The sequence below is a fragment of the Parasteatoda tepidariorum genome, chromosome 5 (genome assembly GCF_043381705.1).
Source record: "Parasteatoda tepidariorum isolate YZ-2023 chromosome 5, CAS_Ptep_4.0, whole genome shotgun sequence".
Classification (NCBI taxonomy): Eukaryota; Metazoa; Arthropoda; class Arachnida; order Araneae; family Theridiidae; genus Parasteatoda; species Parasteatoda tepidariorum.
Genome location: NC_092208.1, coordinates 33,643,297 through 33,660,729, shown reverse-complemented (window position 1 = coordinate 33,660,729; position 17,433 = coordinate 33,643,297). Strand labels below are relative to the sequence as shown.

Sequence of the window (17,433 nt, the reverse complement as noted above, 5' to 3'; positions counted from 1 at the left end):
GTAATCAACGGCCAACTCTGGTAGATAGTGCAATTATTTTTAAACAGGTTGTACTATATCAGGGGTTTCCAATCAAGGGACGGCAAGCAAGCATCACCAATCCAGCTTGTGGTAACATGACATGAAACACTGGTATGTAACACAACAAGCCAGATCTTTCCCGATTTCAAGAGAATTCCTACCTATTGAAAAACTGGGGTCGTTTTTTGCTATGCAAACAAGTGTAATTTCATTTCTAATTGGGAAGAAATGACATGACTTTCGCAATCTAAATCTATGCGAAACGGTTACTCTACTCGAAATGACGCTTATCTTCATTTCCCCAGTAGTCACCAGTACGCGAGTCTGATGCATGGAGAAGTTCTCGTAACAGTTGGACTATATCTGGCTAACTACTCTTTATTTCGATAATTCTCTAAAATTTATATCGTGAGCAAATACTACAAAATAATTATGAAAAGAAGCTCAAATGTTGTTTATAATGGAATCAAGCATTTAAACTTTAACAATAAGAAATGCAGCACAAAAATTGACATTAAGTGACGTACTCTCACGCCATAGACATTTCAATTGTTGGCTATTAACGAAACGGGTATTTGTGAGTATTTTGAAACTACTGTGTGTTAATCAGTGGTCGGAAGTAGCACGCTAGAAGTAGCAAAACTATTGTAGTTGCTACTTTTTTTTCCCTGTTTGAGGTGTAGTGTGATATTTTTTTTTATAAAAAGAAGAAAAAAACGGTGTGTAATGAACAGTGCGATACAAAGAAGAAAAAACAATAGTTTGTAGCGATTCCTGTCAAACTACTTTTGACGTTAGTTTAGAAAAACGTTAGGTAAAGTTGAAACAATGTTCAAACGCAACTAATTTTTAGAATCTGATTGAAACAAATCATCAATCATTGCGGGTTTGACATAATGAAATAATCCCTGTAAGCAAGCGTTAATAAGAATTACTGTGTATTATTAATATTTAAACTAGCCATTACGAATAGTAGCTAATTAATCATTATACAAAACCTTCAAATACAAATGTACACTCATTAAACATTGAGATTATTTCAATGGAAGAGAACATATTTTCCTTGATGTATTTTATTTCTTAGATGAAATAAAAGAGCATTTAACGCATACAAAACCACAAGCATTTGATTCTTTACAATCATTTCTTAAATTAAATGTTCGCAGGTGTGGAAGGTCTAAAGAGTTTAAGATTACAAGAATAAATACGCAAAAAAAAAATGGTTTAGAATAGCTAACTTGCTAATGTAAACATTAGCAAATATTTATTTACAATTACTCATGTTTAAATAAGCCAATTTTTTATTCAAAACCCCTTTAAAAATGGGTTTAAATAATAAAGTTCTCCAGCAAAACTCGTCTCCAAAAAGCAGTGAAAAAGCAATTACAATTTAAAAGAAATTTGCAGTCTCTTCATTTAAAGAAAAGTAGTTATATAGTTAACTGTAATAGATTACGCTTATAGTATATACGTAGTTAACTATATACGTAGTATATAATTAACTGTAATAAAGTAGTTGTAGCTATCAACAAAAATAATGTAGTTTTTCCGACCATTGGTGTTGATATAATGAACCAACAAACTACTCAAAATGCTTTACTAGAGATAGAAGCAAAAAAAAATCAAAGATATCTTTTGAAAAATGCTTAAGATAGTCTCAAAAAGTCGGAAATGAGCGCTTTTCCGTACATTTCTAAAATTGATGGAATGACCACTTTTCTTTTACTCACACATTAGCTAACTAGGTTTCTGCCCTTGGGACTTACTGAAAGACTCAATCCCTTAGGACAAATGTTTGGAGACCCCTTTACTATGTGAACCAAAAAACGCAATTAAATTTTACACTAAGTACAGTGAAATTTTAGAGATAATTAGATCCATTATACATTAAATAAATCCATTATACATTAATTATAATCCATAATAAAAATAAAAATCCACTATACATTAAAAGAAAATTTTCGATTATGTATTTTGTCAGTTTATTAAATAATGCCATTTTTCTAGGTATGGGGAAAGATTGATAATAAACATTGAATATTCAAGAATCATAGGGAAAAATTTTTTAAAGGGGAAACAAATGTTCTTACCCGAGTTAAAATAACCAGTTTAAAGCAACTTTTATAAGAATATACAGAATCTATTTCAAATTTTTTCATTCTTGATATGATACATAGTTTAAAATGCTTTTATTTTTTAGTCTATTTTCAGTCGTTTTATTTTATTTTTTAAAATTATAATTCACTTTTAAAGCCTATATTTCAACAAAAAATCTTAAATTACTCATTTTAATTTTTAAAAAATCGAAGTTCCGATATCAAACAAACAGAAGAAACAAAAGGATTGAATGTGCTAAAATGTGTTCTAAAAAGCAGAGGAGCAAATAAATAAATAAATAAAAATTTAAAAATCGAGAGAAACAGTATTTTCTGAGAAAAAGACACACATTATCCCCTTCCTTCTCGCTCCCGTAAAAATGACGGGGTGAGATTTCGCCGGCTATTTCTCGCTTCCGTGATATTGACGGGCTGGAGTGTTCAGTAGTAATGCGCCAATAAGAATAAAACTAATTCATTTCTTTTACCCGGAAAACATTTTATTTCTCATTTTACACACTTGATGGCAGTACCAGGATATTTTTAAGGTAAATGTAGATAGTTAGTTTATTTTAAACTAGTTGCAGCACTAATCAAATACGTAATACAAATACAAAAAAATTAAAAAATAGGCACTTTTATGACCGTTTTCTTGAAAATTAACCGATCGTTAAGGGGTTAAAGTTCTCCATTTTTGCAATTTCAACAAGGCCTAGGATAGAAATCTTACTTTACTAAAGCCTAAAAAAAAAGAATATCATTTATTGATTTTAGATTTTTTTTACGTTAAAACAAAAGATTAAAATTATATAGTTCAGACGCCGGCCAGGTGGCCGAGCGGTTAGCGTGCCTGACTGCGAAGCCATCGGCTGCGGGTTCGAATCCCGCTCTGAGCATGGATGTTTCTCTCTCTCTTTGTGCTGTCCTCAGTTGTGCGTGTGTATGATGTGTGAATGTGGCCCACCCTATAAACGGGTTTGTGGCAGTGTGGCGTGGACAATGTAGCTCGCCTCCGTGACTTTGGTTCACAGGTGCCCACTGGGTAACGCGAAATGAGCAACAATTCTGGCATAGTATAGGCAAGATACAAATGCAGTGCCTGCCATTGGAAAAAGAAAAAAATATATATATAGTTCAGACTTCAGATCTGATTCGCTCGATTAAAACCCCAGGGTATCAAAGACCAAATGTAAAGTTAACTTCAATTTACTTATTTTCCTTTCAGAGATATTAAACTTCTAAAAATGATTACAATAACTATTTTATTGGAAATTAAAATATCGGAGAGTTTTATTTACGAGATAATTGTTACCGGACTATGTTTAAATATTATCTATGATATAATTGATATAGAAGATTACACATAGTGCCTAAATTCCAAATCATAGTTTTTATATTTTATTTTATAACCGGCAATGAACAGTCGACCCAATTCTGAGTTTACGAACATCTATAATCAACTCCATAATCTTGTAATTTTAAACCAAATCCAGAAGACAAGAGAACTACTAGATCAAGTATTGGGACAAGCTAGCCTTTGTAAAGAATTTTCTCATGGAGCTAACCCGCATTTGCATTAACTTATGAAAAAAATCACGAAAAGTTCTCATTGTTAGCCCGACGACAAATGATTTCTAACCCATTACTCATCGACTATTGTGAAAAATTTACGTCAGCACGGTGTTTGACACGGACCGGAAGAAAAATTGGTATCGACAAGTCAACGTTGGGATTCGAACTTGGTTCGCCTCATTGGGAAACAAATGCTTTACCTTATAGAACGTAATTGGAATATTCAGTACCTGCTATTAGAAAAAAAAGGTTGTATTTTATGAAGAAAATTATGAACTTATTCAGACGCAAAATTGGTGCGTGAGAAAATAGATAAAGTATGGGAGTTTCACTCACTAATACAGTAGATATCATAAAGTGAGCTTACCCATCTTCATGAACTAAAACGCAATATTATAAAAAATAAAGGCTTGATGTGTGTTTTTACTAAGCTTCTCGTGTAGTTATTTTCATGATAAAGCTTTCTTTTTGTCTCGAAATTATGTTTGGTAGAAAAGTAATGTATTAAACTTCTAATATTTAGGTGGAGATGTAAAGAATCTTGGAAAAATTGATGGATATAACCAGTGGAAATCCATTTGCTACAATGAAAAAAGCCCTCGTCATTCAATTTTACACAATATTGACCCGATATTGAAGACTGAATCAATTCGATTGAGAAAATATAAGTTAGTGAAAGGTACCAATTTCAAAGGTCGTATGGATGGTTGGTTTGATAAAGAGGGTAAAAATGAGGAAAATATTCCTTTTACAAATGAAGAACTGAAAGAGCAATTAAAAGTAACTGTTATTTTACTGTGTGATTTTTGGAATCTTATAAAATCTTTCAAAATTACGCTATAAAGAAATAATTTTTTTCGTTAAATCTTACCGAAAAGTTAAAATGTTTTTTTTTCCACTCACAAAAGATAAAAGCAAATTAAAGGATTCTGAGAGGGATCTTAGAGAAATCTCTTTTATATCTATATATTGGTATTATTTGACAGAGGCTGCAAAATGGCATGGAGCACTATCGTTCTGAATGTACAGTGCGCCAAAAAGAAACGGATCACCCTGAATAACTTTTGATCTAATGATCAGATTTTCACGTTCTAGTACTCTAGCTCGAGAGGGTAACTTCAAATATACCAATTAATAAGTGCAGACGATATTCTAAGTTACGAAATCAGACACAAAAGCGTATTTTCTTTGAATAAATATACCTTTTTTTCGACCAATTCGGATTTATGACTCCCAAAATATCGGAGACAGCCTCAATTTAGAAAATACCCTCCCATAGTTAGGTCAGGAAAGCGGTCCAAAAAGTCGTTAAAGAAGCTGTATTTTTAAAATTCAATTTCTTACTAACTATTCGACCGATTTCGTTCAAATTTTGTATTTTTCCATGAAAAAAATTACATCCTTTAAAATGGTGTAAAGATTACCATACAGTTCGAATTTGTTTCGACTATTATTTAATAAAATAATAAATCTTTACTAAAATTTATATTTCTCATGAAATCATCTTTGGAAAAACGAATTTTATAGTTGTGTGCAAAAAGTTTTTAATTCGCTGAAAAAGTTCTCGAAATATGGCGAAATAAGCAAAAAATAAAATTAACATTAAAGGGTATAAACTTTGGACCTCTCTCCTGGCCAAACTTTTGGGACCATATTTCCCAGATTACGGCTAACCCCTATGTTTTGGGGATCAGAAATCTGAATCCGTCGAAAAAAAGCTATGCTTATTCAGAGTAAGTACGTTTTTGTGCCTGATTTCATAACTTAAAATATCGTATGCGCTAATTAAATAGCATATTTGAGGTCACTCTCTCGAACCAATAAGATTGAGTCTTAAAACATGGAGATCTGATTGTTAGATCAAAAGTTATTCAGGGTGGTTCGTTTTTTATTTTGTACACTGCTCAGTGCGCAAAATAAATCATTTCACCCTAAATAACTTTTGCTCGAATGATCGGATTCACACGTATAATCTTACTGGTGCACTATCTTACTAGTTCCAGGGAGTAACTTAAAATATGCTAATTAATTAGTACTGACTATTAATTAAGTTATTAAATCAGACAAAAAAAACGTACTTTCTCTTAATATGTATTATATATTTACATATTTGGACTTCTAACCCTCAAAAAAGGGGGTAAGGCAAAATTTAAAAAAAAAAATTGCATCAAAAATTAAGGGGCTAGAAATCTATATAGAATTTAAGCACATTAACATTTTATCGGCATCATTTCAGCTTTATACGTTGTTTTTGAGGATTTCTTACTAAAATCCAATTAAAATATCTTATATAACTCTACAAAATTTTTGGCTAATCATTTTTTACAACTTCGATCGAGTCTTTTAGGCAAGGAAGGTTAAAGAGATAAAAAAAAAAGTCAATGAAAAAAAAATTTAGAGGGTCACGAAGAGATTACAATTATAAGGTATATCCACAAGATTTCATATAATTTACTATAATCCTTTTTTAAATAATTGAAGAAATTAGTTGATATTACATGGTATTTTAAAAACATCGAAATATGCATGTTTAATAAGATGTTGTAATAATATGTTGGGTGTTGTATGATTCATTATTTTAAAAAACTCATTCTGCCAAATATTTAAGCTACATGGTTTTCTGTGGTTAAGATGATTTGCAAATAGCATCCCGATATTTCAATACATACTGCAACTTATTTTAGTAAATTCACCATAAAATGTGTAAGGTCTTATTTAAATTAAGGGAAGAGACGTGTTTTTGATCGATTAAAATTTTAATATTCTTAAATTTAAAGTGAATTAAAAGAATTATGAATCGGAATGTTATTTAAATGCAATACCTACTACCGCAAAAATATTTTTTATTATTATTACAATTATACACTTATTGTTATACAATTATTTTCTTAAGCTTATTATCCAACAAATTTTATTTTATTATACCTTATTTTTTCATTTTGTCTATTATAAATAATAATCGAACATTTTTCTTTCATATAATACATAGTTTCACATAAAAATGATTACAAATTTTACATCTGTAGTGTATTAAAAAATAAATAAAAGTTGATATCTTATTTTCTTTTTTTTTCTTTTCATATATATTCTTGCTAATAACCGTTTTTGTTAAAAAGTGCAGATTCACATTGGAATGCTTATAAATTTTATTTTTCTAGGTGTATGAAGAACTAAAGAAAAAATCCAAAGTAGTTTCCATTTTACGTAAAATACGTAAGACATACAGAAAGCATCGTAAATTCGATGGTGAAGAGAATAGTGATCTGAAATTTGTGAAAAAGTCAGCAAATTACACGAACAAGTCTAAAATATTAAACAAAAGTTATAAACCTACTAAACGTGTCAAACCTCATCAATCACTGATCGTAGAATGTGGAGAAAAACCTTTAAATATTTCAGCTAATTGTGGACCAGCGAAAGCTGCTTGTCTTTTTGATATCATTGCAGACCCTTGTGAATATAATAATTTGGCAGATATCAAACCAGAGGTTCTAATATTTTAATAATAATTACTTAGAAACCTTGTCTTAAAAAATCAAATGGCAAGAAACAAAAATTAACTCTGATGCAAATATTCTTGAAAAAAAAATACAGATGATATAACATCTGAACAATGAGCTAGATAAAGGTAGATCTAAATATCTCCTAACATTTGCATTTACACGAGCAGAAATGCAGTTTTAACGTATTAAAAAAAATAACTTAAATATTCTTATCAAATAGAACAGCGATAATTTAGTTTTGGAAGTCAGACTGAAAGATGGTACTTACTCTGAATAATCAGACCTTTTTATTCAGCGCATTCGAAATTTTTACCTTCAAAATATGTAGTTGTAATATGAAAAATGCTGTTACAATAGTTTAGTCTAGAGAGCAATTAGAAGTTTGAAATTAATTGTTAATTTGACTTTGTGAATACTTCCCTATGTCTCTGGAAAAATATTAACGAATCTAAAAATGAAATTGCTTAAAATTATAAAACTCGAATGTAAAAGAATAGCACCATGCATTTTACGATAATTAAATATTTTTTACTATTTTACTTAATTGAAAGGCATAGACCATGAAATATATTTACACAAAATAATTCTATATGATAAAAATCTAAAATTGTGCGTAATCTATCAAATAACTCTCGAGAAACTAAACTTGAAAATTAAAACTTGCTCTCAAATTTTTTTTTTCTACCTGCATCGACTTCTAAATAAAAGTAAAAAATTTGAATTATTTTAACCGAATTCATTTTTAACTTTATTTGAAAGAAATCAAAGTAAATAAAAAAAACGAATAAATAAAAATTATAAATGTTCGATACAATCTAAAAATTACATTTTTAATTATTATTTTTTTATTTATTATTACCTCGAAGGAAAACAGCTAAACCCCAAAGTAAGGCAAAAGCAGTTGGGTTTTGTTTCTTGCAAAAATTAAACAAACCAATTAAGTCCCAAGTTACAGTTCCTAATTATCGAGTAATACTATACAGCTTTATTGCTTTCACGCTGCTGAAACCGGTTTACATTTGCTTACGTTCGTGTTGTAATGCAATACGTTAAAAATAAATGCGAATAGGAAGTATATAAAAATCTCCTGAATAAAAATCCATTACATGTTTGTTTAAATGTAAAAGTACTGCATACGAACTTGTGCAAAACATGTAATTATTAAAAAACAGCAGTGCGTCTAATAATTTGGTCTAATTATTATAATATACTAATATTATACCGGGTGTAATAAATATTCTATATTTATATAATATATCGTCTAATTTATCCAATCGTCAAATTAATATTATATATCGTCCAATTTAACCAACTGATACACAAACGTAAACAAGTGCAAACCGGTTTCAGTCACGTAAAAACAATATACCTTCATAGTATTACTTGATAATTAAGATTTTATATAGAACCTTACAGTGCGTTTAATAATTAGGCCAGGAACTGTAGTATCAAAACCAGTTCAATCTGAAATTCTAAAAAAATAAATATATAAATAGTTATTTGCAATAAAAATTCTAAAAACATTTACTCCGGTTCCAAATGAGACAAACTGTTTACTTCCCTCAAAAAAAAAATTTGGTAAAAAATTGAATTCATTTTATAACCCACATCCTTTTAGTAAATTTTTCATAAAATTTCGTCTTTCAGATTGTTAAGAGACTAGAATGGGAACTGAAGAAGTACAGAGCTCAAGCTGTTCGCATAAGAAATAAAAAACAAGACCCGTTTGCGAATCCTAAGTATCATGGATATGCTTGGAGTCCGTGGAAGAAACCAGACGATTCTCATTAGAAATAGAGAACGGTTGTGATCAATTGTGCGCATATAGAAACAAATTTATAATATTAATAAAACTATTTTCCGTAAATGCATATATTTTTTAAAAAATTATTTAGTAACACATTCTGAAAGATCTCATAAGTATTGCAATTGCGTTTCAAATACTTTATCATAAAAAAAATTGTGCTGCCCTCTGCTTATTAGATAGTTAACTAAAATAATTTTGTTTCGGTTACTTAAGTTCAGCTAGTAATTCATGAATGAATATCAACTACTCTCCGTCTATCTAGAATGCACAAAACTTCAAGCAACTGGTGATCTAAAAACAATTTACATACCATTGTTTCCTAAATGAAAGAAACAATTCTCTGCCTGTTAGAACAAAAATTAGCGGAGAGATGTATAAATGGTAAATTTTGTAACTGTACCCACGAATTGATACACGAGCAGACGAAATTAGTATTTCATTTACTTTTTATGATCATGATACAATACCATCAAACGCTTAACTGGGCAAATATGCAACGATAATTAATCTGTATCGAAATAACGTAAACTATTTAAAGTTTACATTAAAGTAAGCATCAAAATAATAGTAATTATTTATTTAAGTAACTAAATCTTTATATAAATATATAAAAAAAATTCCCATACCTCTTGGTATTTAATAGTGAAGTTGCTTTTTGTAATTACATTCCTAATTATAAACTTGGTTTCTCAAAAACAGTGAGTTTCTTACAAGAGAAAGAATCTTAAAAAGGATTCTATTTTCCACTTTAATGAGTTTTTCGAAGGTTTTTGTTTTCTTAAGCACTGCCCCTATTTCCGGACCTATTACTTTTTGAGTTAACGGGATCTTAAAGAGCCAATTTAATTCTTTGCTATTTTTCTTCTGTTTGGATCTGGGTTTCTCGTAATTAGGATGAAATACAGAAAAACTTTTTTGAAAAAACTTTTTTTATATATTAAAGCTGTGAAAGAGTAGTGCAATTTTGTATTTTTAGTATCATTGTTTGTTTCCAATTATTGATCTAAGCATTTGATTAAATAGAGAAAAAGCGTTTTTATTTTTAGTGAAACATCACAGAAAAAATTATTACATTCGCTATTTCCAACCACTTTTTCCCTAATTTTGAACATTTAAAGTATAAAAATATTTTTAAAAAATTTTTAGAAATAATTTGTATAAGTATATCAAGCCTATAACGTAACTTCTTTGAAAATGCTTTTAGAATCAACCCTTTCATTGATTTTGATTGATCTTTTTTTATAAATAATATAATTTAGACAAGTTGTTGTTGTTACTTTACGTCGCACTAGAGCTGCACAATGGGCTATTGGCGACGGTCTGGGAAACATCCCGGAGGATGATCCGAAGACATGCCATCTCAATTTTGATCCTCTGCGGAAGGGATGGCACCCCAGCTTCGGTAGCCCGACGACCTAATTTAGACAAGTTAAAAGGTGAATTCTGTTAGTTTCTCCTTGGAATCCGAAAATAATCTGATATCCGTAAAATATTTTATTTTTGATGATAATACCCCCCAAAAAAAATATTTTAAAATGCTAGAATACTAAGTTTAAATTTTTGCACAAGTTTGCTCAATTCTTTAGAACTAACAAATGTTATCGGACCAACATGTTATTTTTAGCCATAATCGAAAATCTGAACAATTTTGGTCAGACATATTCACCAACTCGTTATTTTCGAAAGTAATCGATAATTTCGAGTAATCGATCATTTATTTCATATACAACAGCCGACCCATTTTAAGGTTTAAGGCAACTATATAGTTTAGCTCCGTAGCCTTGCAATTTTGAACCCAATCCAGAAAACATGGGAACTCCTGGATCAAGTATTCAGAGAAATTTTGCCTTCGTGGAGGACTTTTTAATTGAACTGACCCGCATTTGCACCACATGGAGAGGAAAACCTCCCACGGTTAGCCTGACTTTAACCCATGATCCGCCAACTACTGAGGATATTTTCCGTCAGCACTGTGGTCAGTGCGAGCAGACCAATCAGTCATCGCTGGGATTCGAACCTCATAGGGAAACGAACGGTCTATTCCTTGAGCTACAGCGGCTCAAATTGGTAAATTAGATATTATTCGTAATGACTAGTAAAAATATTAGTGATACGTAGTTATACGTTTCGACGCTCTGTCACAGGAGCACTGTGGTCGGTGCGAGCCGGTTGCGGGATTCGTATTAACCAACCATCACTGGGATTCGAACGCTCTATCCCCCGAATCAGTTCGATTCTCAGAGGCGATAGAAATTCCTTTCAACGATGGGGCTTTAGGTCTAACAAAAGTAAAATTCTTTTCTCCTTTTGCTTAGTTAAAAAAAAAAAAATTGTAGTTTTTATTTATTTTTTTCTATTTTATTATTATCTTTAACGTATTGAGTCTGTTATTTGTTTCGACAAAAAGCGGTCTAGATTTCGCTTTTCGACAAATTTCGCTTGCACAATTTAGGAAACATGGAACTCTTGTTGAGATTTGAGTACTCTAGCTAGTCGTAAATGATCAAAATTTCAATCGCCTCGCAGACACGAAAATCAAAAATGTTTTTTTTATTTATTTATTTTTTTTTTTAAATTATGTAAATCGGCTAAAATTTCAGATCACAGGCAAATTTTTGTACGAGAAAATAATAAGAGGGAATGGATTATAAATGTTAATTATACTATGGGACGTGAAGACACTTGATCGTTAAAAGATAATCTGAGCCACAAACAGCAACAAAAAATAAGTGCATAAAAAATTTGAAATCACATGAAAGCTAATAAAAGACGGCGAAGGTTCGCCAAGTATGGGACAAAAATCCTTGTTAGCGGGAAAAAGAAATTAAAGGATCTTAAAAAAAAAAATTCGATATTTTTACAATTAACTGCCTAAGAACCGCGGTGGATCAATGAATACAGCATTCGCCGTCCAATAAAATAACCCAGGTTCGAATCCCAGTGGTGGCTCTTTGATTATGGGGGAAGTGACAGTGGTGTGTGGGAGGTGTTTTGGATAACAAGTGCAAATTGCTCGATTAGATAAAATGAGAAGAAAAGAAACGAAAAAAAATAAGAAAAGAAAAAGATAACGAGTAAGTGAGAACCAATTCCATACTTTAAACTCATTCATATGTAAGGTAAATTATTCCAAGATTTCAAAAAAAAAAAAAAATTTCAATAGAAATGTTCTTTTTTCTAAATGCCAAGAATATTTACATTTTAGTGATCAAGATTTTAACAATTTGTTTAGAGATGGTCAAAGGGTGGAACACTGAAATATTCCCATATAGACGAATGGAGTTCTGCTTCTTATGTCTGTTTTCAAGCTGAATTAATTGATTGAAACAAAAATTATGTTGACAGAACTAGTAGTTTAGAATTTATAGATTAAAAGTTATGTGTCTATAATGTATAAAAAATTAGTACAAGTTTGCCTTTAAATCTATTTATTCATCTGACATTCATAACTAGACAAATGATAAATTGTTTTGTATACTTTTTTTTTATGCTGAATCAAATAACACTCTAAATAAGTTGATAGATATAATAGTTTAGAAGTTAAAAACGTTTTATGAATAAGAAATATTATTTTTCTGCTCGTATTTATTTAAACGTTTCCGATTTCTTTGTAACCGTTCTGCTGTATTGCTCATCACAACATTTTTTTTCCTTCCCTGAATAGATAACTTAATGTTACAATTTTTTTTCTCCATGTATGTATTACTAAATAATTTACAAATAAATACATTAGACACTTTGTACTAATGCTCCCCTTTTTTTAAATTAAAATGTGCAGGATGGCTAGAACCGTCATTTGCCTACATATTGAGGAAACTCAGATGGTTACAGCCCTCATTTGCAACATGTTCGAGTCAAAACATGTTCAAGTCAAAAATTATACTCACTATACATAAATCCCTAATGACATTTAAACTCTTAGTTTAATAGAATTGTTTTCCCTCTCGTTTGATTCAGCATACAAAAAATACATTATGTAAAAATTTCGAAAAAGTTATTGTTCAAAAATTTATTAATTATGGGATAGCTCCATGGTTCCCATCTTCTCTTTTATGAATTCATTCAAAATTTCACTCATTAATTCGATTATACTAAAGAGATCAGGAGAGTATTGAGATCGCTTTTGCCCGCAGATGCTAACTTAAGTTTCTTAACAAGATAAAATTTTCCCAATTATTTTCATGAAAATAATTAGATAATAATTATTTAATGTTACATCACAATTTTCATAAAATTTAGTTATTAAGTATGCAAAGCCTTTTTTTAAAAAAAATTGCAATATACCAATGTAAATGATACTATCAGCATCAAATATTTTTGTTTTTTAAATACAATAAAACTACTATTGAATATTTTATTTATAAATAACTTTGCTTCGACTATTTTTGGCACAAACATAAAGAATAATACAAAGAGTATAATATAGGAAAATAAATAATCAAAATCAAAAGGTAATAACATTGAAATTTTCATTCACACAGATTCTATATTTCATAGATGGAAATTTATTGCATAGGTATAAAAATAGTTTATATTCTAATTATAAATAGCTTAGATTTTAATGAAACTTCAATAGTACACTAAATATAAAAAGTAGATTTGGCATTTTATACTAAATTAATTATTTATAATAAGACAAGACAAAAATACACGTAAAAAGTAAACTATCAGAAAGAAGAAAATTATATTTACCAAAATAAAGGAAAATTATTTTTTTTCCTTAATTTGTCAGGATTTTGTGTATCTAATAATAAGTGTTATAAATTATGAAATCTATGACCTAAACAAATTTTACAGTAATATATAAATGGTCAAAAAATAGGAAAAATATTTCAAATTTTTTTTAATTCCATTTAATTAAAACAAATAAAATAATGAAAATAATTGCACCGCTAAAAAATTATATAAAACCTAATATATTGATAAATCGCACTTTTAATTTAACAATATATTATGATACAAATAAATAGTAAACTTGTAGTTGCCTTTTTTTTCTCTTCTTTTGGACAGTTGCATATTTTATTTGTCATATTGTTACAAATACACAGAATCCTGAATTTGAAACTATTCTTTTCTATAAGAAACATGTTTATTAAGATATAAAATAATGGATTTTACAATAAGTATTAAACGATTTTCATTATCATTTTTACCATATAATTGTAATAAAATAAGTACAATCGTTGTTTACAAATGAAATATAGTAATTTTGAGATGTAAAAAAATTACTTTATTTCATTCTTTCTTTCTTTTGCATAATACACTAGCAGGAAATGTTACAGTAAGGCTACTTTAATGAGAAAATGCAACATTAAATTTGCTAAGTGAGTAAAGAGATAGTTTACAAAATATTCAAATGAAATAAAACTTCTATACACATTTCTTACTTGACATGAAAAGTATATGGGGTCATATAGAAAGTAAGTTCCCCATAATAAGGAACAAAAGGATTTACCGCAAAAGACACACCAGTATTTCAGTTACTTCTCAACATAAGAACTCCAAGAATTGTAATACTGTCAAAATAAGAATTATCGGGACTGTAACATTTATCATACTGTAAGATGCGTTTTTATAGCCCAGTATCATAGGCATGGGTCTGTCCAGACATTTTGTGGAAGGTCCGTTTTCGTAAAATTGTGAAAAAATTACTCGTAATTTGTGAATATAAAATAAACGTTAAGTCACATTCTTTCAACCAGGGTCCGCTTATGTGAATTTGTGCAAATAGGGTCCGTTATTGCAAAAACCTTTTCCAAGGAGTTTTTAAATTGTAAAGACATACAAGATTATGCTCAACACTGTAAAATTATAATTAAAAAAATTAAATTTTAAAAAATAAACAGCAATTGCAGCTACTAAATTAGCGATGCAATATACAAATATTTGGTATTTAGCTTATACAGCTGAACGCAGAATATTCATTTCAAGGATGCGTCTGCCGAAGACAAAATTTAGTTCGTTTATGTGTGTCTTTCTCCTCCCCCCTCCTGTCAAGGATTTATTCGATTAACAAAATAATGATGAAGATAAACAAATTTGTGAAGAGTCCGTTTTTAAGTTAAAATATTTTGTGAAGGGTCCGTTGGGAATGGAGCCAGCACGTTACAGTTCCTTATACTTCTAAGGGAAAGTGGCCAGAGAAAACATTCCTCTAATGCAGAATGAATGGAGGTAACTAGAAGCAGCAAAAGTCTCACAGGAAGGTGTTTGAACATCCACCCTATCCCTGACGCAAAATTGTGTAGGCTTTCTGCGACAAACCTCTCTAGCACTAATGTCTTTCGGCAAGATAATTTTAATAACAACAGATATACACTATGTTACTAATTTAAAGTAAGGAAAGAGTTGTGTTTACAAAAAAACAATTATTTGGATAAAATAAAATTTTATACAGTTTTTTTAATTGAATGTGTAATATTTTTTTATTCTACTATTAGGAGCAATATTCTTGCATTTTGTAAGGGGGGGGGACATTAAATATTTCCTTTTAGCATTTCGTAAGACATCATCACATTAAAAAAATAATTAAATATCATGAAATCTGTAACAGAAAAAAAGAAGAAGAAAGATTGACGGCAAAATCACGCGCGAATCGGATTCTTGAAAAAAGGGTTACTAAATGCGTGTTACGTTTCGAGATTCGGTTGTTGTAATACATAATCTTGTATTTAAAATATTGGATTTTAAAATCAATGTGGAAATCAATTGCAATAACTGCCAAAAAGATCGATAGAATCATTGAGTGAAATTTAAATATCAAAATTTCTCATATTTTCAGCAATATATCGGGATATTTAAACACCACATGAATATCATTATCAATAACTGTCAAAAATACAATCAAAACATTACATGGATTTACGATACTATCGGCATAAATTAAGCTTGTCAAAAAATTTAAATGCACAAATTAAATTTTACGTGCAGACATAATATCAACTGAGAAATAATCAGAAATTTAAAAACTCCGTGAAAATCGGTAGTGATTATGGCAACAAAAAGTAAAAAATAAATAAATAAACGATGCCGAAGAGCTGGGAAAAAAGACGAAATCGTCACAGTAAAAGTAAATAATCAAATAAGTGATTTGAGTTCCGCGTGTAATACAATTGTATAAAAAAGAATCGGGATTAGTTTCTTTTTTTTAAATGTGAAAATTCTTAGCATTAACTCTCGAAAAAACGATTGAAACACGGCATGCATCATGCAGGATATCCGCGTAAACGGAACATGTCAAAGAGAGATTTCTTGAAACCGCCATTCTAACTTTGAGTGCCATAATAAGATCAGTATTTCTTACAAAATCACTAAATTATAAATAATAATTGAGCAATGAAAGACATCAAAATTTCCACACAAAAAAAACAAGTAAAAATTCGTAGCAATAATTGCCAAAAAAAATTATCAAAACAATGCATATATTTATGTTGAAATCAGCGCGAGCTGTGAGCGATAAAGTTAAGACTCAAATGCTTGATTTAAAAAAAGAGGGGGAAATGTACCACATGGGGTTATTAATTATTTTGCCACAAATTTGAATTTGTAACAAAACCCCCCCTCACAATCAAATTTTATTAAAATGGTATGATGTTCTTTAAAAAAATGAAAGAAAGAACATGATATTCAGATTTCTTTTTTTAATATTATCTAATTAAAATTATAACTGAAGCCACTCATTATCAATTTTTTTCATTCTCAAATATCATTTCATCCCTCTCTGACGCACGAAAAGGGCAACTTTTGAAACTAATTTTGCAGAGAAAAAAAATTTCAAAAATTTCTATAAAAGAATTTTTTACTTTTCTGCAGATTTTTTAAAAGTCTCTTGTCAACATTTTATTCTTCATTATTTTTAAAAGAGAATAGAAAAATCACTTTCTTTCCCACCTGCCATTTTTAAAGAAATTGTTTTTTGGCAAAATTTTTTATTTTATTTCGTTATTCTTTATTTTTCATTATTCTCACAAGAAAATAGAAAAAATCACTATTTTTTCTCTTCCAATGCACAAGAAATGACTCTTTTAAATTCCAGAGAAGAAGAAAAATCTTTCAAAAATTTCTGCAAAAAAGAAAACTAAAGTTATTTTACTTCCCAAAAGAAAAATCTTTCAGCAAAAACTTTATAACATTCTGTAACAATGCCGCCGTGATTCTGCCAGATCTTACTTCCAGTAATTTTAGCCTGTTATTACACATGATGAAATTCCTGAAAACGTATCACTTTCCCACACAGGGGCAGTCAGCTATGACAGATACTCCAATATAATAGTGGACTATAATAAGTTACCCCAACGTACGAACATGCAACAATTTCAGTGGTTCTTATGTTGAGAAGCATCTGAAATATTGCTGTTTCTTTTGCAATAAATCTCTCTAGATAATTATATTTTGTACTCTGTTATGTACAATCTGTTATGTTACAATTTCAGTG

General features: G+C 29.6%; 1 protein-coding gene across 1 annotated transcript in view; it reads left to right on the top strand.

Moving 5' to 3' along the window:
• Positions 1-8,983, top strand: part of LOC139425629 (arylsulfatase B-like) — a 16,336-nt gene extending 7,353 nt beyond the window's left edge. The window contains exons 4-6 of the mRNA XM_071181026.1: positions 4,213-4,469; positions 6,848-7,177; positions 8,840-8,983. Coding sequence (XP_071037127.1) covers positions 4,213-4,469; positions 6,848-7,177; positions 8,840-8,983 — 731 coding nt within the window. The remainder of the gene's footprint in view (positions 1-4,212; positions 4,470-6,847; positions 7,178-8,839) is intronic.
• Positions 8,984-17,433: the final 8,450 nt, after the last annotated feature.